At 37.7% G+C, this 27,390-nt stretch overlaps 1 protein-coding gene across 1 annotated transcript in view; it reads left to right on the plus strand.

Annotated features, from left to right (window-relative positions):
- LOC146003949 (testis-expressed protein 9) overlaps positions 1-27,114 on the plus strand; it is a 29,104-nt gene extending 1,990 nt beyond the window's left edge. Inside the window, exons 2-9 of the mRNA XM_083142461.1 lie at positions 2,940-3,053; positions 12,371-12,447; positions 12,807-12,962; positions 16,924-17,056; positions 19,655-19,828; positions 22,067-22,201; positions 23,409-23,543; positions 26,786-27,114. Of these exons, the coding sequence (XP_082998587.1) occupies positions 2,952-3,053; positions 12,371-12,447; positions 12,807-12,962; positions 16,924-17,056; positions 19,655-19,828; positions 22,067-22,201; positions 23,409-23,543; positions 26,786-26,887 (1,014 nt within the window). The 5' untranslated portion in view covers positions 2,940-2,951 and the 3' untranslated portion in view covers positions 26,888-27,114. The remainder of the gene's footprint in view (positions 1-2,939; positions 3,054-12,370; positions 12,448-12,806; positions 12,963-16,923; positions 17,057-19,654; positions 19,829-22,066; positions 22,202-23,408; positions 23,544-26,785) is intronic.
- Positions 27,115-27,390: the final 276 nt, after the last annotated feature.

Genomic DNA, 27,390 nt, shown 5'->3' on the forward strand with positions numbered 1-27,390 from the left:
ACTTTGGGCTCAGGAAATCCTTATATGTGGAGAAACTCTGCTCAACATCAACTGAAACCAATGGAGCATATTTTGTTAGAACACAGAAAGCGAGTTCAGTTCAGGGGAACCGACTTGTCAAAATTATTGGGGGGGGGGGGGCTCTGATCACTGAAATAAATTAATGAATGACTCACTCTCTCCCTTTTTTAAGTTTTGATCTCAGTGTTCGGAATCACGTAAAAGCCCATGAATTCCTCAAAAATATCAATTTTTTTATTCACAGTTCGAATGCAGAATATTAATATTGTCCACGAATGGATATTTCACAAATTTCGTCAACCATAATAGCAAAATATTCCCGACTTTTAATATCTGCTACCACGGAGCGCAAAACAGATCTCCCTAATATATCAATGATCTCGTTCTGAATGTCATGTTAGAGCCATTTGAAGCCCAAAAGTCTCATCCACTACCCTAGTTCATGCACATCGTCTTTTGAAACTCTTTTTAGTAAAAATTTTAACAATACTCATAATTACATACTTAGTATATAGTAATAAGTCATGTGTTTTGCTGTCTCTGGTCATAGCCCCCCCCAAAGTTGATGGTTTAGCGGTCTCAGCCCCCCCAAAGTTGATTGTTTAGTGGTCTCAGCCCCCCAAATTGATGGTCTAGAACATTTCAAATGTGTATTTAAAGTTAAGTTCATGTGGCACAATTCTGAGTAAACTTTACAAGAGAAGCAAAATAATACATTAGATCCTCTAAAGCAAAATTATTTGGGGGCTCTACCCCCACATCGTTAACATTGCCCCCCCCCAAAGCCCCATGGAGTCGGCGCCTATGGTTCAGTTGAAGTTGCAAAGGCTTCCACATTATCTTTTGCTACATTATCTTGGGAACTATTGGGGCTGTAATGATTATATTATACCATTTTATAGCTAGAAAAGTGACAATGATTTATTTTTCTGTCCAATGTTTTAACAGAACATGAAAGAGAAGGAAGGAATAAGGTGCTGAAGCATCAAAGAGGGGTAAAAAGGGAATAAATGTGCAAATGTCTCAAAAAGGTGCAACAAAATGTGTTCATTTTACTTTATTTCATATCCTAAAATACATATCTCAAATGATCGGTATGAAAACAGCTATATTTTTGGAAAGATGACATAGTAATCCTAGTTTAATAGTTTGTAATATTGTATTTTTTATTCATATCTAATTTTGTGAACAGAATTATGAAATGAAGAAGACAAGGGGATAAGTAACTGAGTGTGTGTGTCTGAGAATGTACATACTATGGGTGATTGTATGAAAATTTGGGTTTTATTTAGATATATAGGGGAGGGGGAAGGGCATGGGACATTGATGGTGACGGGGGGGGGGGGTGGGGGGCTAACTAATACTGGCTGAAAGGTATTTACTTAATACGTTTCTGCGGTATAATTTTACCAGTGACATATTTTACAGTCAGATCCAAAGTTAAATCACTGAAATGTTGCATTTTATTCCATCATATACAAAAGTACTTTTAGGCATGAATCTTTCATGTCAAATAAAATGCAAGATTATTTTGTTTTCTTTTGTTAAGCATTATTGAGTGGAATAATATCACAGACTTGAACACTACAAATACACCATAAAACTACACTCATTATCAACCTGCTGGATATACATGTAAATACTACACGTAACACTATTTCTATGTAAAAATTGTGAATACATTTTTGTTAAAATGAGAAAATGAATCACAGCAAGAAAGTACGAAGATACATCTGTTCTTATGAGCAGCTACAACCTTGTTTAAATCCAAAAATTTTGCAAGCTCTTTCTCAAAGGACAGAATAGGTAGAGCACTCAAACTCTTACCAATTTGATTATGAAGATAAGACTTGAATTGCCGCAAGCAGCCATTGATTGATTGATTGACTTGCTTTATTTTATTTCACTTTTTGTGCCACTTTTGGCTAATCAGTGAAAATGGGGATGAGTGATGATATGATGAAATTGATGAATGGACACTTGCAAACATCCATGCTCAGGCCGGAATTCGAACCCGGGACCCCTGGCATCATTGTATGATGTGCTAACCACTCCACTAACAAGCAGCCTTTCATGGGAGTACGTACATTTCAATAACAAAAAGCTTATAAAATTCATATTGCAAGCAGCTGCTGAAGGTTCTTTATTTTGAGTTCCTTTCTGCCTCATAGTGTGCCATAACTAGGGGCATGCATATTTCGTTTTTGACGAAAAAACGAAATTTGAAAAAAACACATTGTAGTGTTAATTTTTCAGGTTTTTGAAAGGTGTGAGATGCATTTTGTGACCATGTTTTGTCACGAAATAATGCGAAATGAACTGCAAAAAGCCAAATTAACTCTTAAACACAAAGTTCAGGGTTTATTCACCGACGCGACACCTTCTGAGGTCTGAATTATCCTCAGAGTTATGCAATTCCCGGAAAATTGATTAATTCTGCTGTTAATATTGGAGAAGCAAAAATGGACTCCTTTACACAGAAATAAACTTAATACTCTGATAACTACATAAATGTGCTATTAGAAGTGAAGTGTTAATTCTCTGGAATAAGTGTAGTTTTTAAATCAAATTTAGGATTATATTCACAATTTTAAAACCAAAATGTCTTTTTATATACCACTTTTCATCCATTTTTTCACCGCTATAACACCGATATTGTATTTTATTTACCGCTTTTGAACCCGAAATTGACTCCGTTTTTGTACCGAAATTTGCTTTTTTATTTACCAAAAATATGTGCCTCTAACCATAACTCAAAGCCAGTGATTTATCCACACACTAGCTTTTAGGCCTTCTAGGGTACGTACTCTGCCTCAGTAGATGCTGTTGAAGTTATTTGATAACACAAATTGTTTGTACATGATGTGTTGTTCAGGTATTAATCTTGAAGTGAAGAAGAAACTTGTTGCATTTTTCAGAAATTGACGAAGATGGAGTCAGACCTTCTGAAGAAAGAAGAGGCATTTCACAAATTAAATGCAGAACTAGAGTTAAAGACAAATGCCTTGATGAAGGAAATGAACAACGTAATGGTGAGTTCTGGTATGCATGACTGTACATTTCCATATTTGCTCCTTGAGTGTTTTCATGGTCATGCCACCAAAGGTTCTTGTTTCGAATCTTAGCCTGTCTATTTTTGTACTACAATTACATCCGCTGAAGATCGCAGGTGGTGTTTGCTTGAAAGAAGCTCTTTCCAGCTTCTTTCATACTCGGGCCCTTTTTATGAAATGATTAGACTATCGGACTATGGTGCCCAGGGTCCCGGATTCGAGTCATGCCTTCGGCATGATACGAATTAGTTTCTAATAATTGCTATTCTCCTCATTGTTACCAGTGTGATATTTTTAAAATTTAAAATGAGGGGAAATTCTAGGAACTCCTACAAATAATTAAGATATTCTACAGGGTAATTCAGAGAGATCATTACACTTCCACAATGCCATAGTTTTCTAATGTCTTGCAAAACAGTAATGGGACATTCCACAAAAAGTGGTTGTACTCCACATAAATAACAAAGTGAATATATCTGAAAATTATTATTGTTTTTTAATTGTATTAAGTTTTAAATATTTGTGAATGCATACAATCTGCATATTTCATCAACAAAAATTATTAGCATCTGTAGCTAATAATGCATCACAGGCAATTGAAGTCAAACTTGGCTACATTTTTATAAGTGTCACACATGCAACACATTTTCGTTAATGCTCCTCATGCATTTAGACTATGTCCTCAAACTCATTTTTTAAAATTTTTTGGAAGCAGACCTCACAAGATACTTCGTAATTCTATGAAATCATTTTATTATGAATATTTTAATCCAATCTCATGTCTAGAGCCTTACATTTTATGTGTGAAATGTCACACACGTAATGCCTCTATACTGAACCCAACTCCCAACTGGCGGCTGAATTTGATGGTTATTTCTGGCCCTTTCTATCCCCCAATCGTCTTCGGGGGTGTGTGGCTCGATGTCAACAAACTCAGTTGCGAAGTAAAGGCTGAAGGGCTCACATCGCTCTCCCAAAGCAACGTTGCCAAGCATACTTCTGCTTTTGCCAGTTGTCTATTTGCGTGTTTGTGTGTGAAACTCCCTCATGCAAGACCACGTGTGCAGTTGTACCATCAACCCCCGCTGCTTTCTGGTGCTAGCAATATCGATGCCCAAAAAGACACTCTCGCACTTTACAGTACGATTGGCAACATGTCGTGGGCCCAACGCTCATTTGTTTTGTCCCGCGAACAACGTTCAATACCTTGTGACTCAAAAAGGTTGAGGGTAGGGTTGAAAACACTTAAAACAATCCCTGATACATTCCTAATTAAAAAACTCCTCATATTAAAATCCAGTGCAGACAGACCACTAATTTTGATTAAAACCATTTAAAAATCGGGAACACATGAAATCGATAAATACCCACGTGAGTTGCACGGCCAGCACTAGTGAACAGCACCAATCTGATATGAGGTGAAAGCTGCTTCCCCTCCTATTACGTCACCATTCTAGTACAAATTCTCGTTCCTCGCCGGCCACTCGGATGTCCTCCGGGTAACATGAAAGCCAATCTTACGTTCTGTTTTCATTGCCTAATCCCATTTTTGAAAAGTCTTGCCCACCCTTCTTCTAAATTGCCATCATCCCTATTAAGTTTAGTACTCCTCCCTATGCAAATATTCGCAGCTTCATAAACATTTCTACCGAATTTATTTTCCTCTTTCCTGATGACCTCTCTCTTTACGATTTCATGCCCACTTTTAATAATATGTTCTGATAACCCTGTTTTGGGGACTCCCTCTCTGATGTCATCCTCATGCTCCCCCCGTATCACGTGCATGCTTCTTCCCATCTGTCCGATACATTCCCTGCCATATTCGCATTCTATCATGTATATACCTTTTTGTCCATCTGGGTTCTCCTGCCCCCTTCCTCCCTTCTTATATTCTGTGAAGTGTTTTTCTATATTCCGGGGGGCCTTCATCCCACATCTAACCCCGTATTCCTTTACAGTCTTTTCTATATTTTCCGATACCCCTTTATAATATGGAATCCCTTTTGTTTGGTGTGTTGTGAATTTACCAAAACAAACATGGATATTTCAAATTATGTACAGGAAGCTGTAAGTAATAGCAAGTATTTTATTATATCAATAACGTGATAAGAATTTTGAGCTAAACAGCATGGCCGTTGAAGATGAGTTGGGTTAAATTAGTATTTAAAATGTCCTTTCTTTCCTAGAAAAACTGGGGCAATGGGCTGTATAATTTATTTACCTCCCACCCCCCACCCCCATTTTTCGGAGTACTGCATTGCTTGCCTTCTTTTTAAGACCACACTTCGCCAATGGTATTTATGTGAAGTTCTGCAAGACATATTGTGTTACAATGATTTATAAGAATTTTTGGGCACATTTTCTGAAGGGTTGCACCAATCCATCCATGATCTGTGACCATGAAATGAATTGTGGAGATTTTTCTTTTCTATTCATGTATAAGATGTTATTGTATTGCAATTTATTGAAGAGCCATGATATTGTGAACCTATGAAGATAGCTTTGAATCACCCTGTATAAATTATATATATATTAAATCTCCCAAGTACCGAAAATTTAGAACCAGAAATGAGAATGTTGTTTGTAATACCACCCTGATTCTTACAATTGAGGTAGAAAAGTGACATACAACAGCATTGCTTCTACTGAACTGAATGTCACATGTGGAGATAATGCATCTTCCTGGTTAAGATTATTCTGGGTATTGAATGTGAAGGAACCAGTGATGGTACTGGAGGCAGATGCATTTCATGTATTTCCCAAAATAGCATAGAAGAATGCATATTTGTACTAACAGATTTTGTTTATATAAGTTTTCTTGTTTGCTGGGAAGGGGATGATTCTATCCCCTACTTCCCTCTGACATTATCATTGCAAGAAACGAAATACATTCTATGCAAAATGAATTTTTTCACATGCAGATGATAATACGAGGGCTATTTTTTTTCAATCTTTGATGGCGCCGCCAGGTGGCCCGTGAAGCACTAGGAAGCGGGGCATCACGCAACATGATCATCCCCCCTGCCACTATAGCCTGACAAGTTAAGTCCCGATATGCGCAGATCGCTGCCGAGCACTTCGTATTACGTCATCCTCCCCACCACTCTTCTACTCACTGGTCTGGCGTTGAGAGTACCAGTGGTGCCAACTCAGCAAAATTAAGCTAAAACAAATATGACAAAACAATTTTCACTGTTTACCGTGACGGTGCATGCAGGCTCCTATTATATCAGTGGTTCATTTTATTTAATCCGACCTTTGAAAATGCGTGCAGTGCGCCGATCGTAAACTGTAGTATTACGCACGTGCGTTAAGGTTTATAACGAAGAGAAACTATAGGGCGAATGACTTCATTTTCTGAATGCGACATCGAGCAGTGGCCTGTTTTTTTTGTTGTTTTTTTAAACTGACCGAGTGGGGTGGTGGTTCATTTGTTTATCGTACAACAATCACTACGAGAAGGCAATCTGATAACACACTTGCCTGTGTTCTTTTCTAAAGCATTAAAATGTTCATGCTCTTTACTCTTGGCTGCAAGATTCTTACTTTGAAAGAGATGGACTTATGGACGAGCGTGTAGATGAACTGATAATTAGACTTGGTGAAGCCGATTCAGACACGGACACAGATTCATCGGTAGACGCAGACTCGGATGAGTGGGAGAGTGAAACTGATGAAGGAGAACTGGAAAACATTTAGAAGGTGAGCTCAGTTCTATCGTTTATATATTTTTCATTTTTCTATCGTTTTATTTCATACATTTCTTATGCTGGTAAGAAATATCCCTAATATAACTTAATTCATTTAACGTTTAAAGGGAAAATATCAAAATGTATTTAGAATTTAGCGCAATCAATAGGTAGCGTAGGTGACGGGATACTAATTCATGCCTTTCACATTCAAATTTCGTTGAAAATTCTCAGAGGATTCAGCTCCCTCCAGTTTGCAACACTGCGAATGAACGTCGCCGCAGACAATGGAGTGGGGAAATGTGATGTGAGGTGCGCAAACAATGGATTGCAGCATCTTGTTTTTAAACTTGTCAAGTTATACCACCACCATTCCCAAGGCCAATGCTTCAGTTGAAGCTGAGCGACAGGCACGTAGAGATGTCTGCTACCATCGACTCTCCCACCAAGTGCAAGGGGCATAGTGTGATATGATTTGTACAGGCAGAGGGGCATAATGCAGTGGAAATTCACCATCGAATGAGCCGTGTGTACTGTGAAAACTTTCTGAGTAACGGCGTGGTTCGCGAATGGTGCAGCAATTTAAAAATGGCTGAACGGACGTTCATGATGAAGGTGGTCAAGGACGGAAGTCTGTAGCGAGCTCAGATGAACTCGTGCAGCGTGTGGATCAAGTGGTTCGGACGAGGCGTTTGTTCACGATTTTGGAACTGTCCACTGGGAAGTGTTTGATCACCCTCCCTACAGCCTAGACCTGGCACTGAGTGACTTCCACCTTTTCCCAGCGATGAAGAAGTGGTTGGGAGGACAACACTTCCACACCAATGAGAAGCTTCGGGACACCATGCAGACCTGGCTCAAGAGACAGGCGGCACCTTTTTTTGCAGAGGGTATTGGAAAGCTGGTGCATCGGTACGATAAATGTCTGAATCTTCTTGGTGATTATGTTGAAAAGTAGATTATACAAGTACGTAACTTTTGTCAATAAACCCATTTTGCTATTCACTGTGATTTGGATTTCATGACCTATCAGAGGTTAAAAAAAATAGCCGTCGTATATTGAAATCAGCTGTGTTCCTCAAAAGTCCGTTTCCATGGTCAAATGTGACTGCAGCAGCTCTTCATATTGTTAATACATGATCAGTGCATTGACTTCTGTTGCTGTTTCCATTAGCTTTTAGAATTGGAGCCAGCTACAAACTTCACAGCAGTCCTCACTTAACCTCATGATGCTGTATAAATGCCAGGATTTAAATGTACGACCACTCTTGCCAAAGGCAACAGTGCTGATCATTCACATACGTGGAAACTCAATAAATGGAACAATGTTTTTTTTCTCGAAAAGAAAACTTCCGAAGTTACTAAAATTGGTTGGCTAAATGTAAGCATGGGCAATGGTAATTTTGGTTGTGGTTCCAAGTGTTTTTTTTTTTCTTATGTTGGGCCAACGTACTGAAAACTAAAGTATAGATAGGTTTGTGTTGTTATATATATTCAAAAGGTTGTTCGCGATCTATGGTAACAAGTTGCAAAGGTCACAGTAGCACCACATGTAAATGTACGGAAGCGACGCGAAATGCAACAGTATGAGTAACACGTACAGAGTGTAGAGCAGTGTGTTTGAGTGCCGTGCATGTAGAATGTTGGCAAAAATTGAACCATTCTGAGAAGAGTACATCATGACCCTTTCCCATGCAAAATACTTATATTGCGAGATTATCAAGCAATGTAAGAGGCATGGTTTTACTGTCTCCAAGAAGGGTATCTCATGTGTGGTGCATAAACAAGGCAAGGCCAGGAGAGGACTGATTCCAGAGGGCAAGAAACGTGCACATCTACAACCAGCCACCAGCAGGACCCCGGAGATCATTCAGGAGGTGAATGCCCTAGTCTCTGGCTCGAATCCAGCAATGCAGAAAGCCATTGCAGTGAAATTGGTGATCTCCGTGACAATTGTCAACACCATTATCGAACAGGATTTGAACCTGCAAAGCGGCATAAATGCCAAGTTCATAAGCTGCTGCCCCAGCACATTGCATGAACGCCACCTGGCCGGTGAAAGTTGATGTTTCTTCTCACATTAAATGAGGCATATGTGTATGTAAGTGAATGCAGCAAAGCCCGGGCACTATATTACCAACCATATGGTGGGAAAGGGTTCGCAAGATGGTGTCAGGAGATGAAGGAAAGTTTTCCTAAGGGTTTCATGGTCATTGCAGAATACAGCTACAATGGCAAGTTAACTATTTGCCGGGTAGCTACAAATGTGAAAATCAACTCTTCCTATTATCAGACTCACGTCCTGGCCCCAAATTAGCACAGGTTCCACCATAGTCTGGCTGCGTCAGGATAAGGCTTCAAGCCATACATCTGCTTCAAGCTGCCGCTTCTTGGAGGATATGGAGAGAGAAACGAGAACACATTCCATGCCTTACAGCAACATCCCTGTTAAATCACCTGATGCATCGCCTGTGGATTTCTGTGCATTTGGGTTATTGAAAAAGGCCCTTGGATACAGACGACCGCGAACCATGGACGGTCTCTTGAAAGCCTGTCAGGAGGAGTGGTATAAACTGGATATCACTGTACTTTGCACCAGCTTCTTGGAGTGGAAACTGCGATGCAGAGTGATAGATCGCACTTGTGGCTGTCACATCGAACATCAGTGCTGGTGGAGGCGTGGTTTTTCATCAGTTACAGATGTTTGAATTTGTTACCATAGATCGCAAACAACCTTCTGTGTATACGAGGGTCACTATTTATATTTTGAGCCTAACAATGAAAAAAACAGGAATTTGGCATTGAAAACTGCTTTATTGTTTTTCGAAGTATTCTCCTTTATGGTCAATACACTTTTGCATTCGTTTGAACCATTTGTCAAAGCAGTTTTTCCAATCTTCTTGAGACACCTCCATAATATGGTTTTTGAACGCATCAACGGCGTCTTCCGCCGACGAAAATCGTTGTCCACGCAATTTATTCTTGACATTCGGGAACAAGAAGAAGTCATTGGGTGCCAAATCAGGACTGTACGATGGATGACCCATCAATTCGATTTTTTGACTGTTCATAAAGTCGGTTGTTAGACGAGATGTGTGACAGCTGGCATTGTCTTGATGAAGAATGATCCGACAGCGCTTGTTTGTTTTCGTATTTGACCGAAGACCTCTGGCAAACAAATTGTTGTGCCATTCAGAGTTGACCGTTCTACATTCCTCTAAAGGCACAGTTGCCACATGACCAGTTTTCCCGAAAAAACAGGCGACCATTTGTTTCGATGTGCTTCGAGCGCGAACAACTTTTGTTGGATTGGGTTCATCTTGAAACACCCATACAGTCGACTGCTGTTTACGTTCCGGCTCATATGCATATATCCATGATTCGTCACCTGTTACAATCTTATATACGTCTTTTGAAGCACCACGATTGTATTTATTGAGCATTTGTTTGCACCAATTGACGCGACCGTCTTTTTGAGTTTTTGTCAAATTGTGTGGGATGCAACGAGAACATACCTTTCTCACAGCTAAATGATCATGTAATATTTTATATATGCTGGTGGAACTGATGCCTATGGTTGACTCAATCTCACAGTATGTCACATGACGATCTTGCAGTATTAGGTTTTGCACAGCATCAATGTTTTCTTGAACAACAACTGATTTTGGATGACCTTCGCGAATCTCGTCGGTGAGCGAATGGCGGCCACGATTAAATTTGTTATACCAGCGTTTCACAGTGGCAAAGGATGGGGTTTCATCGCCAAATGTGGAAGTAAGTTGATCGATGCACTCTTGTCTTGATAATCCACGTCGAAAATCGTAAAACATCATCGCACGAAAATGTTAACGAGTTAATTCCATTTTATTGTTGTCGCACAATCTCCAAGGCAACATAAAGAACACAAATGAAGCTATTGACAAAACATTTGAAGTACGTTATAGTCAATAATGCCAGACGATTCCGTGCAATCGTCAAATCGTGCCTAACTTCAATCAGTGTTGCCAAGGCTCAAAATATAAATAGTGACCCTCGTACATACAAATATGTGAGGTAGGAGACAGTAAACACTCATTACAAATGAAAACTTGTTCATATATTTTGCGGTCAAGCTGCATGATCACAGAGTAGAGAATCAGACTATTAGTGGTAAGTGTTTACTGTCTCCTACCTCATATATTTTTGTATTCTGCCTTCTGGCACTTTTCTTCATTCTATTCCTGTTTCTTTTTTTTCATCTATATATGTATGAAATTTATTGCAAGACCAAATATAAACTTTGGTACAAATTATTTCTGTAAAATAAAAATTTACACAAAATTTTTCATTGACGTAGTATCATTATTTTCAAGGTATCTTCAAGTGGTAGCACAAAGTACTTTCTACAGTTTACGTAGTTTTACACATTTCAGATAATTTAGTCGGGGTGTAAGGGGTACCTTCCACATAGGGGCCCAAAAGTCAACCTCACTTCCACTTTGTACACCCTGGACTGTAGACTAACGAAGCTCTGGCGACTGGCACTATGGCCAGTATAATTTTGTGTGTGTTGTCCTGTTTTTTGTCCTTGTGTGTGCTGAGTGCCCGTTTACAGCCTCAGCTTTTAACATAAGTCAGAAGATTTTAAGATTTTTAGTTATGGAACGTTCGAGTTGCCATTTGTAATGATAGGGGGCTGGCCTCTGTATAATGTGACGGGTGCAAAATAACCTAAGTGCTGATGCACCCAAAAAAAAAAAGAAGATAATTTAGTCTGCACAAAGCATTGTTTATATATATATATATATATAAATATAAAATTGAACCACTTTAACAAGAATACCTGTGAGAATGTTCTTGTTTTACTACAGCTAAACAGACAAACCATAAGTAATTCCCAACACAGAAATATCTTTCATTCATGGCAGCTGACAAAAGACTGGTGAGTGATTTCAAGTTAGCTTCTACTTTCATTAACAAAATATTATATTTTCAGTATGTACTGTGACTGAAATATTTGGAAGAAGGCACTGTTACACATCATTTATTTTACACTAGGATTTACAGCATACCGTTCAATATGATTTTAACAGGAGAAAGTAGTTTTTAAACCTGATTTTGACTCAATTTTTCATGGTTGGACAAGCATTTGGCAACTGTTGGCCCAACGTAAGACCAACTTCAATTTGTCAACCAATGTATACCCAACCTTTCCCACGTAAAACTCTAGTTGGCCCAACGGTTCAGGTTACTTGGGTTACTAGTTCAGCATTCAATCAATTTAATTAATGACAGTTATCAAAGAATACTTAGTTACAATTTAATGTGAGCAATGTATCTTATCGGCAGTCTTAAGAGTTCCCAAGTTTGGTTCCTAACGCTTGGATTCCAGTGTGTGATCACTTCTGGTTAACCTTAAAGAGAACTTTATTACACAGTGAAATGTCTTTATTGCATTTGCTGTAACATTACATAATTGAATTATGATTATTTCAGTTTTCTGTGTTATTTTTGAACAACACATAAAGCCCACATATTAATGTGGAACATATAGAAATATATGTCAGCTAAAGATTTGCAGTCAACACATAAGCATGCACAGTATTTTGATTTGATTTTCTCTTGTAGAAATATCAAGAACGGATTGCTCTTCAGTGTTCTTCAGAATCAGGATTGAGGACTGTACCAAAGGCAAGAGGAAGAAGGTATGTCACTGAGAAAGTTATTTGTATAAGCTGCACACAAGAAACCAACGGTGACTGAAAAACCTGTTAGATAATATATTGTTCCATTAAATTTAAACATAACTTATACCTCATTGTGCCAATATGGTTTATTTCAGAGAATTATGGGTCCAGCGGGACACTTCCAATTTTCAATTTTGCCGCTGTTGTTCCTTCTGACTTAAAATTTTTCATCTGAAAATCAGCACCATCTCATGATCTAGTGTTTCTTTACAAGATATTTGATCGTAACACTCACTTTGTTTTATTAGTGTTTCTGGAACATGGCACTTGTTTATAAATTAAATTTATGCCTGTTTGAAACAAATTATAATTTACAGGAGGACTCCAGCCTCAAGAGAAAGAAAACCTCCAAGTGTTTCTTCAGAAGGACGTTCAGATGTACCAAAGAAAGGCCTTGGAGTAACAAGAAAAGCAACGGGCAATCGTGGTGCTGGAGAAAATGTTCCAGTCCATCTTCTGCAGGATTCTTCTGGGTAAGGTTTTTGTAGGTGTCAACCAGAATGAATTTGGCATTTTTTTCATCAGGCAATGTAAAGTCAAGAACTCTTAGGCCCGGCCAAATACTGTTTAAGTAATGTTATATAGATCATTATATATAATACAAGAATAGAATAAGGAAAAGAACCAGAAGGGTGGATAAACAAAAAATATGTGAAGTAGAGTGCATCACACATATCTTTGCTGTTGCGCACATACCAATTTTCGTTTCGTCTCCCTCTCTCTTAACATCACGTGTTCTACGCTGCTCACCAACCTTCGCCATTGTTGCCTTATTGTCATTCCATTCCTGGACACACTCGCGCAAACATAATTGAAAACAATTGAATAGTGCTCTAGCTCGCGGTTCACACTGTTCTGCAGGGATGGTAATGTGGCAATATAGCATGACGAACTGGTTGCTTCTTTTATGCAGTGCATGTTCATTGGCTAGCTAGTAACTAGTGTTGCCAACTGTAATAATGAATCACTATTTCTGTCACTGAAGGAGAAAGGCAGTTAAAGTGACGGTGAGTTTTGTTGGATTCGAAGCACCATATTTTTATTTCGTACTAAGTATTTGACCGGTTTGACGTTGTGTGCGTTAATTGTGTGTGTGTATGTGAAAGTGTGTGTTTGTTAATGAACATTAAATTCCATAATGCCTCCAGTTCTGTCAAAGTTGAAATCAAAACCTTGCATAGCCAAGCTCGGAAAATTCACAAATTGTTCATATTTCATAATTTTGGAATTGTTCAAAAGAAATAAATTATGTGGCTCCATGAGCATTTCAACTCTTGGCTCCGACATATGTTCTTGTAGAAATTGCATAGATGAGGCTGTCATTTTTGCTGCTTAATGCGATGCATATTGTTTTCTGTGTTAAAATTGCCATGCTTTGATGAGCGACAAGTTCATAGAAAAATAAATAAATAAATAAAAATAAAGACGCGCGGCTTATAGTCTAGTGGCAGTATATGTACTTGTTATTGTTGTGGAAGCCGGCATCGTTTGTAAATGTACAACAAAGGCAAACGACTGTCGCCGAGAGGCAATAATACTGCTTGAGGAGGAGTGTTGTGGTCCAATTGTCGAGGTTTAACACATTCGCATGTTATTAGTTCCAGGGGCGCTGACTTGTCAAAATTATTGGGGGGGGCTCTGATCACTGAAATAAATGAATGAATGACTCACTCCCTCCCTTTTTTAAAAATAAAAATTACGTCTTAGTATAGCAGTTTTTAAGCAGCTATTATATTCCTCATACAAATGAAATGTAACATGAAAAACGTGTGTCTGCTCATTTGTTTTTTAGATAACAATTAACATTTTTATTTAAAAGTAGGCTATGTATTTACATTAAGAGGCCAACATAACAGTTTTATGCCGGCCTCGGTAGCCGAGCATGTTGGGTGGTCGGCTCAACTCGCTTTGATCCGGAGGTCTCGGGTTTGAGTCCCGGCGAGGGCATGGGTGTGTGTTAATGTCCGCAACAGACTTGTAAAGAAAGGACATCTGACGGGTGCAAAGAACCTTAGTGTTGACGTACCCATAAAAACAGCGAATATTTACAATATTTAACAGTTTTATTTAATTATTTACATAAATGCTAACACAAATCGCAGGCAAATAGTTTTACGTTTTTGTTCTTGCTACAATATTTTACTTTTTAAATTTAATTTTGCAATAATAAATAAATACATAGCACGCCGTGCTTCAGCAATAATGCCTTTTATCATAGCCATTCCCACTTTCGTAATACAGACTTTTCATAAGCTTTCCTTGCATACTTTACTGCAAGCCAGTGTTAAATAAACTCCAAGACTTTAGAATTATTTTCCCCTTATTCTTTGGACTAGAGGAAGAGATTTCGAGGATAACTAAATATCGTACATATCAATATTGCCTGAAAGTCATGTTTACAACCTCAAATTGTTCAGAAATCACTAAACAACATACTGGTATAATTGTCATATCACCTCGTTATTTTGAAACTCTTTTAGTAAAAATGTTAACAATACTCATAATTATATACTTGGTATAGTAATAAGTCATGTGTTTTGCTGTCTTCGTTCATAGCCCCCTCCCCCAAAGTTGATGGTTTAGTGGTCTCAGCCCTCCAAATTTGATGGGCTAGAACATTTCAAATGTGTATTTATAGTTAAGTTCATGTGGCGCAATTCAGAGTAAACTTTACAAGAGAAGCAAAATAAAACATTAGATCCTCTTAAGCAAAATTATTTGAGTGGCTCTGCCCCCACAACATTAACATTGGGGGGGACTCGAGCCCCCCAAGCCCCACGGAGTTGGCACCTATGATTAGTTCTCAAAGCAGTGGTAGTGTCGGTCGTGTATTATCTGTCGTTGCAGTTCCCTACCAGTGTAGACTGGTTTTGGGAGTGAAGAGTTAGAATGCCAACAGTGCATTAATGCAATGGAAAATAATAAAGTGTTTATTTTGTTTGAAATCACTCAAATAAGGAATCACTATGAAGAAGTCTTCTTTGCAGCATTTTTGGAAATTTTATGTATGTGTTAGTCCATATTTTGCGAATTTTTAGTCCATATGTATGTAGCTACATACAAAGCCACTTGTTAGTACATATTAATAATCCTAGTCCTGGTATAATGCATGACATTTAAAAACTCAACGTTAGATAGACCTAAATTCTCTAATTTTCTTGTTGTACGTAACAGCTGTGCATCGGCGCACTCCAGCAATTTTTCTATCTGCTCCATTAGCAACACTGCTTCTTGAGTTGTGTCGCACATCGCACGCCAGAAATATCTGTGTTGGGTTATAGGAGAATGGAAACTCCAAACACAAAAGATAAATGTTGATGTTTCGAATCTTCACTGCATGTTTACAGTAGAGTAGAAGCACAGAATACTGAAGATGGCGTCAGTACAGCAGTATAGCCAGAAAGAAGTAATAGATCACAAGGGTTGACGAGGAGGTACCAGTGTTTACTGCATGGTTGGTGGTGGGTGGGTGAAATTTGGGAAGGAAGGGTACAATGATTATTGGGTGGCTAGGTTGTCTGGGGAGTATAGTGGCATGGCTGCCTGGTATGTACGCCCTTTCCCATTGCCTGCTTAAGGATATTGCAGTGCATTTGGGTAATACTGTTTTGTGGCTGTTGGTGTTGGTGACGACAGTGAGGTCGGAGTTTTGGGTTGAGGATCGGTTGTTACTGATTCTGAGGATCAAGGAGGTAGTGTCAACAAAGATATGGCAGATGAGGGTGTATATGAGGTTGGACGAGTGGCAAGTGCTCTTCAGGTGAAGGGTGAACTCCCCAGCAGCGGTAGGGGTCAGGAAGGTTGGAAGGTGAGTTTTATGGGGCATGTCTTGCACCTGAGTTTGTTGCATCTGTGGGATGAAGGGGGTTGGTGTGTTTTGGACCAAGATGGATGGAAAATAACCCTGGGTTTGTCTCAGAGATATCTCTCATGTCAGGATCACTGTGAAGGAGGGAGGGAGGAGTGGAGTGTGTGTTTGATTTTCATGAGGTGAGGGTGGGTGGTATTGGGTGATCAGTGCAGGGGATTGGTTTTGGATTGTTAGGTGCGGGTGTGGGAGGTGGCTCTGGTTATTTGTTTGTTCATGAGGGTAGTGGGGTAGCCACGGTTGATTAGGGCTTGGAGCAGGCATGGGTTGTAGTTTTGTCGGGATGAGGGGGATGAGTTGAGGCATTGTTCTGAGGGCTATGGAGAATGGGATGGCCTCCAATATCTCCATTACTCCAACTCTCACCCCTATCATTCCATTTGAGTTCACCATTACAGTCTAAATCTGCCATGCTTTACGTAATTATAGATTGTTAATGAATAAACTCAACCCAAAAATTAACATTCTTTTGTATTTACAAACGTAAACTTTTTGCACCATGAATTTATACACCTCATATGTTTACCTGACAGTTTTCCTGTTATTGGATTCTTTGCTCTTTGAAGTTCTGAAGATGGCGATGATGAGTTGTCAGGATTAAAAAACATAGGAGTTGCCTCAACTATAAGCTTCCTGAAAGCCAAAGCCAAAGTTCTTCAGGAAGATCACGATGCCCTTGAAGTTGACTATAGAAAAGCGGTGAGTTACTTTACAGTATAATATTGCTTTAGCTGTAAAACTAATTGGTAAATAGAATCCTCATGTTTTATTTTCTAACAAAATTTCGGCCTTTCTTAGGTAACAGGAATGATACATCACCCCATCTATATGTGTCTTTTACAAGTTACATTTAAGTGACCTTAAATAAATTTGTTTTTTTGCTGTAGTTATATTTCCAGTATAACACACTTTATCTTTTATGTAATTCCTTATGACACTTCAGATTTGAACTGGGTATATTGTAATAATTTTTCACACTGTTTTAACTTTAAAAATAGATTTTGTATGTTAAAAAATGTAATAATGGTCCTTCAAATTTACGTTCTTCATACTGTTTTAACTTTAAAAATATACATTTTATGTTAAAAAAGAATAGTGGACCTTCAAATTTACGTTCTTCAGGAGAACACAGGAAAATGTAAAGTCTGGGAGCATAAAATTGGGTTGAGGTTTTCACAAGGATGGACAAATTAATCTATACTCTATTTGTATCAGCCGATATAGGCATATCAGTGTGTCGGTAAAATTAACAATAGTTTTGCTGATCCAATATATCTGTAAATATCTTATACCGTATTTACTCATGTATAATGCAGACATTTTTCCAAAATTTTTGCCCCCAAAAACTGTGGTGCGTATTATGCATGGAATAATTTGGACAGCCAACACGAAACCGTACAGTTTCATTCCATGATTTTGTGACACTTGCATTGATTTTTCATGTTTACGGAACCCTATCATGTTATATATCGTTGTAAAGCTTAAATTCTGTAGTTTCTGAATATGGCAACAGTATTCCATTCAAAATGGCGACACTAATGAGCAATGCGGTTGACATAAGCTCATCACAAAATGAGGAAACACTATGATTTTTGTGGTACTTTGGATGAAAGGAAAAAGAAAATAATAATTAAAATGTATTACTGGTCAAATAATATGACATATATGAAGTGTGTAAATGCCTTAATGAAAGAAATCTTGTGCTGATAACTGCTAGTTTGAGAGTCCTGAGAGTATTTACATGCGTAAATACGGTAATTTAGTGCAATATTCTGCTATTTTGTTACAATTTTTATGGATATAAACATATATTCTCCATGCCCTTCCATGCCCTACTTTTTTTAAAGCAAATGTCTAAATATGCAGCAGCTTCTTTTTTCATTGCAGTCATCTGGTAACATATGTTTATTAAGGAGGCCAATGAACCATTCTTCAAGGGCAATTTGAAATTTTATATTAGATCAGTAGACTATTGCTTATAAGTATCGGTAAATTTTATATTGGCACTTTATCAATATCAGACAAAATTTCATATATGCCCACCCCTTGTTGCCACTAACAAGGACATTTTGGACCCAAAGGAAATGAAATGAAATAATTACATAATAATGTGTAGATATTATGTTTATAATGAATTGGGGTTCTTAAATGTATGGTGTATATTCACAGAAATTAATGAGGCCTTGGTCTACAGTTCAAAGTGATATCCAACCCACTGACATTTGCCAGCTCAAAGAATTGAACCCTTGATTACAGGATAGTATGAACTGATAAGCTCTCCCGCAAATTCATAAACACTTAACATATTTTAAAATTGATGTACTGTTTGACCAGCGATCCGAGAGCTCCAGTTGGCAAAGTGCCAAGAAAAAGGGGAAGTTGACGGTAGGAAGGCAGGCGCGAGAACGCCGCTCGCGGTTGCACGTTGAACAGTGTTACCAATCTGCGAGGATGCTTATCCACCAGAACATAAGTAACGAAAACCGAGGGACATGCACAACCATGCCGTTTGCCAATTTTAGGTTCACTGTTGGTATTGAAGAGTTGAATCTCGATTAGTGTTATTGTGCTGTCCTATTTTTTTATATATAATATAAAGACCTTGGGAGTAAAACGTCGCAGTGAATGAATGGATGTCTAAACACTGCAGGCAAAAGTAACAACAGCGCTTTACGGAAAAACAGGTGGTGGCCATGGACGTCCGCAGGATTTTTTCCAGGGAGGAGCAAGGAAGGTATTTTTTTTCCCAGGTGGGGCAAACGAGGCACATTTTCTCCAAAAATAGTGCTCTTCATTAAAAATGCATTGCTTAAATTTGAATTTATGGTGATCATGGAATAATTAACACATATTATTGTGGCTAAAATGAAATTATATGTGCGAAATACATAATTTTTGGATGACTTTTTCATTTTTCAGAGGGGGGTGTCCCCCCTTTCCCCCCTTCCGGACGCCCATAGTGGTGGCTCGAAACCAGATACGGGTCCAGTCGGCTTCCTCTGGGGTTGGGTCAAAGCTGCCGAACTGGCGCTACGTTCAAGACTTCAGCTTTTGCAAAGATGCCTCTCCACGGCCAGAGCACTTCCAATATCTTGTGACAATATTCTCCGGTTGGCAACATTGCTCTCTTTCCCCACGTGACACTCGCGCTGCTCGAGTTTCAGAGAAGCGGTTCCGCAAACTCCCCCAATTTACGACTGGACTCTTCTACTTCGGGCATGCGCAGAAAACTCGAGAGCTCTCGGATCGCTGGTCAAACAGTACTGAGAAGTAATTTTGCAGCCTTTATTTTCCTAGATAGAAGATCTGGAAAAGTGTCAGGCGGAGTTGCGCTGTGCGGAAGAAGAGAAAAGGAAGCATGCATCGACCGTCACAAAACTCCAGGAACAACTAAGAAAGCTGGAGTTAAATTTCGAGTCTGCACAGAACAAGTTGCTCAAAACCGAAACGGAAAATGCCTCTCTCAAAAAAGTAAGTGGGTATGACATTTATTGGTAAGTGTGTACAGTTTAATTGAAATGCCTGAGTTCACACTTTTAGCATCTTGCTTGTATTTTACACTGACAAAAGCAGCTGTAGGTTGCTGAAATGGCTTCAGTTTTAAGGCCACACAGCTGAGGCCAATTCTACATATCTTCACACAACAATGGGGGGATTGTTTCGTTTGTTATTGACTTTTAGTTATGGTTATTGAATGTTCAGCATCTACTTCATGATTTAACAACTTCCACAAGAATACTATTTCCTGTAGCAAACATGAAAGTGAGCCATACTTTTCCTCTCTTTAGTCTTTTAATTTCAACTACAATGAAAGGTTTCGAATGTCATGCGCCTTTCGATTGTTGGCATCTCGGCCAGTGGTATATAAAAATAATGCTTCATGTTTTCTTTCAATTTTAATGTTGGATGATTTCAGCACGATTAGTTTCACTTGCATGTGTTCATGCGCTACGACTGACTGGATAATTGTAAAATTCTGTCAGTTTTCGTTGTCTAAAGCTTACGTACATATTTCGAAAATTTAATTTAAAAAAATGAAATCAAATTATCCACATTCAAACAAAAATCAATAACTGTGTGTTTATCCAAACTATATTCGTGTGTGTATTGGGGGGAGGGGTATAATGAACAGCTTTGGGGAGGATGTGTCCATAGCCTTGGGGGGGGGGGGGGGACAGAAACAGCCAAATGGCTCAATTTTAGATTATCTGTAGAACAGTGTTAACACAATTGTGCTCAGAGAAAATATAAATGATATTCTCACTTTGAAATCAAGGGTTTCAGATAGTGAAGGCATCCTTGTTTGAACAAAGAAAGTTTTCCCAGTGTTGAAATTTCTGATTGCAAGAAAATGATACATGGCATTTTTAGGAGGAGGATAATATAAAAGTTCAAGAGTGTGGAGGTAGGACTCAATCCATCCATCACTAGGAACCTTGATTTTTCACAAATGTGTGACAATACCAAAAAATGTTAATTGTTGCATAAAGTGTTTATATGTACAGTGACATGTTCTAAACAAACTGTTCATGCATTTGAAATTGGTAAATAATGCGAAGTTGGCATAAAATGCAAATTCTATCCTTTATCGTGAATTTCAACACATTTCAACCTTAAAAACTATAAAATACTACAAAAATTTTTACATTCCTTGTGTTTTAGGCTTTAAAAAATAAAATGTACCATATTTACATACATACAATGTGCACTTTTCCCCAAATTTTATTCCCCATAAAAGACTATAGTGTGTTTTATACATGGAATAATTCCGACAACTACATGAAGCCAGGTGTAAATAAAGGTTTCCCATGATTTTTCATGTATCGGAATGCTTTACATCAGTGAGCAAAGTGGTGGGGTTCTGTTGGGTGATTGAGTGTGCACCAACCGTCACACCGGACCATACAGAGCAAAGTTTTGTGCTTTTGGGGGAGATCTCATCTACTGTCACATGAGAGCCATCAAATGGTATTTGTAACCCAAGCAGTAATGTAAAAATAACTAACTCAACAATGATTTCCAGTTATGAAACTGGCATGAACAGGCATAGGGCAAGGGCTAAATAAAAAGTGAAACAGGAGAGAGGAAACACTCACCGATTTGTGATGGTATGTCACATCTTCAGGAGTAGAGAGACGTAGAACTTGGTGACAAGAACGAAGAGTAAGCATAAACTGCAGTGTTGCCAGGTCCAGAAAAAAGTGTTGACAGTGTTACAAAAAATATATAGGTTCTTCTTTCGCAGGCTTGTCGAAAGTTCTACAATATCTCTCTACTCCTGAAGATGTGACATACCATCACGAAAATGTGAAGTTTTTCTGCATCCGGTGAGTGTTTCACTATATATATATATTATATATTATATATATATGGATAAAAGAAAGGAGGGCCAAAAGGGCTAAATAAAAGCAAAGAAGGAGAAGGAAAACACTCACCAGACAGTGAAAAAAATTTTGAATTTTCGCAAACTTTTTGTTGCATCGTCGGAGTTGTGTGTATGTATATATCACCGGAAAGTTAGGCAAGAAAAAACCACCAAAAATTCAAGGTCCGTATCCATCACCCATAGTAGGGGTGATGTGATCAGGGTCACTCATGGTTGAGATCGAAGAGCACCATGTAATTGTAACACTTGTTTTATAGACTTTTTATTGCTGACTTATTCATGTTAGAAAGGTTAATTTTATTCATTTATGTTCATAATTTCAGGAGGTTGAATCTCTGAAGAAAGCACTGAAACAGTCAACCCAGAGTGGCAATACAAACGAGCTAAAATTGAACAGGGTCCTGGAGGAGACAGAAAAATTGAGGGGAGCTTTGAAAGATGCTCACCAAGATGAAAAGGTAATTAACTGGAGCCATACAAGGCATTGATTATCCATATTTACTCTTCATTTGTATCTCTGGATGGACTGATGCCAGTCTGATGTAAAATTTGTAATGCTTGATGAATAATCTGAACCAGTGACTGAAATAGTTTTTGTCTTAGAAAAAGAAACTATATATCTAGGAATTTGCTTTACATATCAATAGTAAATTACTAATACCTTTATATACATAAAACCAGTAACAAATTAGAAGAAGTGTGCACTCAATTGCAGGCAATTTATAGAAATATCAGATTGGTATAAATTATAACTGATATTGATTAATCTGTGTGATCCGTAATTAAATATGACTGCCTCTCCACTAATTTTTTTAAAATAATATTTTTAAAGGTGGTTTGATTTGATTTTGTTTATTTTACTTTGCTTTTCTGCCACTTTTGACTAATTGTGAGGATGAGTGATGATATATGAAGTTGATGAAGGGACACTCACAAAGAACACCCATGCCTATGGGCATGCATATTTCATTTTTGACGAAAACACGAATGTGAAATAACACATTCTAATGTTAATTTTTCTTGTTTCTGAAAGGTGTGAGGTGCAATTTCATACCCTGTTTTGTCACGAAATGATGCGAAATAGACTCTTAAACACAAAATTTACCGTTTATATACCGACACGACACTTTCTGAAGTCTGAAGTATCCTGTGAGTTATGCAATTCATGGAAAATTGATTAATTCTGCTGTAAATATTTGAGAAGCAAAAATGGACCCCTTTATACAGGAATAAACTTAATATTCTGGTAATGATTTAATGTGCTATTAGAAGGGATATGTTTATTTTGTGTAATTGTGCAGTTTTTAAATCAAATTTGGGATTATATTCACATTTTTTAAAACCAAAATGTTATTTTATGTGGTTCTTTTTCACTGCTATAACAGTGAAATTTCATTTTATTTACCACTTATGAACCCGAAATTGACTGTTCTTGTACCAAAATTTTGGTTTTTTATTTACCAAAAATATGTGCCTCTACCCGTACCCAACCTGGAATTGAACCCCTGGCATCGTAGCATGCTGTGCTAACCACTCCACCATGCAGGCTGGCTTTTTATGGTGGTGTTACTGGTATGTGACAATAAATGTTGACATCATTACATATTAAGTTTAAAAAATGCCAAGATGTAGTAGGAAGTATACTTTATCCATCTTCTCTATTAGGAATCCAGAGAGTGCGACAGACAGAACATTGAACAGCTCAAAACAGCAAACAAAAAGCTTCAGAAACAGAAGAGTGAAATCTTGAATGCTTTCAAAAAGCAGTTGGAACTCATCGATAACCTTCAGAGACAAAAGGTGAGACGGTAAAGAACGCTGCTGTAAATAGAGTATAGAATCTGTTTGCAAGGAGACAGAAATTCATAGGCGTTTGATAGGATGAGACTGAAATATGGAAAAAGTAATGGGTAGAAAAATTTGCACTTACCACTACGTGTGCAGATATTGTCAGAAAGCAATGAGAAATTTCATATGCAATATTTGTATTGTTTCACATCTTTCACCACATTCTGAAGAAAACATGTCTCTACAGAGTAAAGAACACAGTGCACAATACAAATACACTAAGAATGCCATTATCAAGGATGAGGCGGTATGCTAAAGCAGGTATGCATGTTGGAGAATTCCATCTCTACTTGACAATGTGGATGAGATGCCTGTGAAACTATGGATTTTTAGTGTCTTTGTATTGTATGCTGTGTTTTGACAGGTAAGTACATGTTCTGAAAATTCTCAAAAGCTTTACAGCGAATTACGAAAGATTGTAACTACGTGAATGTTTAAATTAATAATAATTCCATTTTTTTCGACACAATATACACAACCACGTCCCCATTACTCTTGCAACTAATAATAAATAATAATAACCCATGGCACAACAGGTTGTGAGGGCCAACCTCACTCCCATCTGCCAAGGTGGGAGATCATTTTACCATTTATGGGGTGACATGTGGTCAGTTGATATCACCTGGATGATATTTTTTTCAATATGGCAACATATCGCCCAACACTACTAACTTCACTGTCTACAATGCAAGAGACAGGTTTCACTCTCAGTTGTCCCCACCCCCTCTTTCTTGCCCCTGCCATGCTTGAAAGAAGGTGAGGTGGCGATGATAATATTGAAATTTCCCTTTAAAAGATCCCTCAATTTGCTATGGTGTAACACAGTATCAAATTGGACGGGATTGCAACACTACATTCCAGCACACGCACGGCTCGGTGCGAGTGAATTCTCTATGACACAAGCCAGAAGAGGAAACAGGTTTTCTCTACGCAGACAGTACCAGCTAGTAACACAAATCGAATTGTGTTCATGAGCACATTGTAGCCAGAGGTTGAGGTTTGATGAAGCGCAGCAAATGGCAGATGAAGTGGCGTGGGAACATTTTATGTGTTGAAGGAGATGGTGTTCAATCAATAACTATAATAAAAAATATTTGCATTACAGATTTATATTGATGTGCACGTGCGAATAGGCAGAAGCTGCTACTGCAGGAAACTATACTTATCTTTTGAACACATCTAGCTACTACTTTTAGAAAACGATATCAGACAGATCGATAAATACAGAAGACCTAGAATGGTGCTTTTTCTTCCTGTAATATAAGCCACAAATTCAAAAAAAAGCTAATTTCTCATCTGGATGGTTCACGTGGTTGTTGTAGCAAGAAGAGATTATGGAAAATGGAACAAGATTTATGGATTTTTATTTAGGGTATGTACAGAATGCCTAATTTATCTCCTTCCATTTTACCTGAATAAACTACGGTTACTATGACCAGATATTTGGTGATATTTTATCTCAAATATAATGCTGACTGTCAATTGGATTTCATGCAGTTACGCAACCGAGGATTTAATTCAAAGCTTTATTCCAGTTTATTAATACTTTATTTACTTGTGAAAATACTTTTGCTTCTGTCTGACACATGGGGAAGAAAAGGACAATTTCTGTGTTGACTCTCAAGGGCAAAAAATTGGATTGCTTTCCAAATTTTAACATTTTTAAAAAGTAAACAGCAAGAAACATACAACACATGTTTACGGAATCTCTGTTCCATTGTCTATAATCTATTGTCTAGTTACTTTCTTCGTCAGTTATGAGATATTTACTTGCTTATCCAAATGGTTAGAATTTTTGCCTATGGGGTGTGGGTCTCAAAATTTCTATGTTGATTCACAAAGGCAATTGGAGGCCTACTTGAAAAGAAGTAGTGTAAACAGTTAATAATAAAAAAGCACTAAGTTGCTGACCAAGGCAGAATTAAGATAAAAAACACTTAACAGGTAGTTCTTTGTCTGAGGAAGGACCCTGATACAGGGTTGAAACGTTACCTGTTAAGTGTTTTTTATCTTAATAAACTGCCTTGGTCAGCAACTTAGTGTTTTTAATATGGAAACAAGGCTTAATTATATTACAGTTAATAATAGCAATAGGACTTGATAGATGTCGACCACCCAATGAAAAGGCACTTGGCAGATCTCGACTCTCAAAGGGCTGTTATGACAAGGAGTGTAGAAATTCTTATCTTGATGACAGATCAAGTTTTATGAGTCAAAACATTAGTTATATCTAATGACAAGACATCATCTTCATATTTGAATGGTAACTGAAGGAAGTGAACTTTAATTTTCAAAGCTGAAAAAGAAAGAAGTTTTGGATTCTCTTGCCTGAATTTGGTAACTAACCAATTTATCGATTTTTTTTATACTGATATGGAGTTCGTCTCATGCGCTAGATATTAGTGTACAAACACTTCTTATGAAGTCAGTTTCCAGATAGGATATTTTTTTTGGAGTTTATCACGTAACATTGTAACACTATTTAAAATAATGCAAATTGTCTTTGTTTTCCCTTCCCTGACAATATTTGTAGATTCCTTGTCTTGAGTTGCTTTTTCTGCCACTTTTATCTACTCTCAACAATGAGGATGAATTATAATTAGAAATAGATGAAGGGTCTAGATCTCACTTTAAACCATACATTCGGGCTTGATACACCTACACGTAAATTGGACTTTATATCATTCAATGCACTTGGCCACCAGAGATGCATGCCCGACCCTGTGGCCGAGTGGTTAGCACATCGCGCTGCGACGCCAAGGGTCCCGGGTTCGAATCCTGGTCGGGCTTGGTTGTTTGTGAATGTCCATTCATCAATTTCATCATTTCATCACTCATCCCCATCTTCGCAAATTAGCCAAGAGGCACAAAACGCGAAGTAAATTAAACTAAATCAATCAATCAATCAACCAGAGATGCACCTTTGCTCATCCATTTGAGTGGCTTTGAGTTTTAAGTCCACTTTATGCATAGATAGGCTAGTTGGGACTGGACCTACAGTTTAAAGTGAGATTCGAACCACTATGTGCCTTCACCAGGTTCATTTGAGTGAAAATGTAATAGAATGATATTAATGTCTGTAATATAAAGTGATAAGTGTTGTCAAGTGAAAATGTAATAGAATGATATTAATGTCTGTAATATAAAGTGATAAGTGTTGTCAACTCTTGATTTTATCTGTTTGTGTGTTTCAGGCTCACTTAGAATCAGCCCATTTGTTGGATTTAACAGAGGAGCAGTTTGTAAAACTTTTAGATTTGAAGCAGTTTGAAAATATGAGGTCGGTTTCAGAGTGAGAGTGTATTCAGATAGTGTGACAATAATAATCTCATCAGAAGCAAATTCAATTTGTACAAAATATTCATGAATCTTTACATGCACTACTGCCAACATAAATTTTGTATGCCATTATTTTTATAAAATGTTCTTTTGAAAAATACTTTTGCATGTCAAATTTCATGTATAACACCATGTATAATTTTGTACCGTTAGCATTTTATGTAATAAATTAACTTACGATTTTTTTCCGTTTGTATTTTAAAATTTTGAAAGATTTATGCATGAACCACTTTTTCTGAAATATAGGTAAAATGGAAACACATGTTAGTTTTAATTGTAAGCAATTAAGATTTTATTCAACTAACGACTTTCAATAATGCATAGCTAATAGTTTATGCCTTTACATTTATTACAAGAAAACAAATTTACAGGGTGATCCACAACTGTGGAAACACGTCTAACAGATAGGGAAACATGAATCAAACATACCTTCATATGATATACCTACATATGAAAAGAG

This window comes from Lepisma saccharinum, chromosome 21 (assembly GCF_977018435.1).
Source record: "Lepisma saccharinum chromosome 21, izLepSacc3.1, whole genome shotgun sequence".
Taxonomy (NCBI): Eukaryota; Metazoa; Arthropoda; class Insecta; order Zygentoma; family Lepismatidae; genus Lepisma; species Lepisma saccharinum.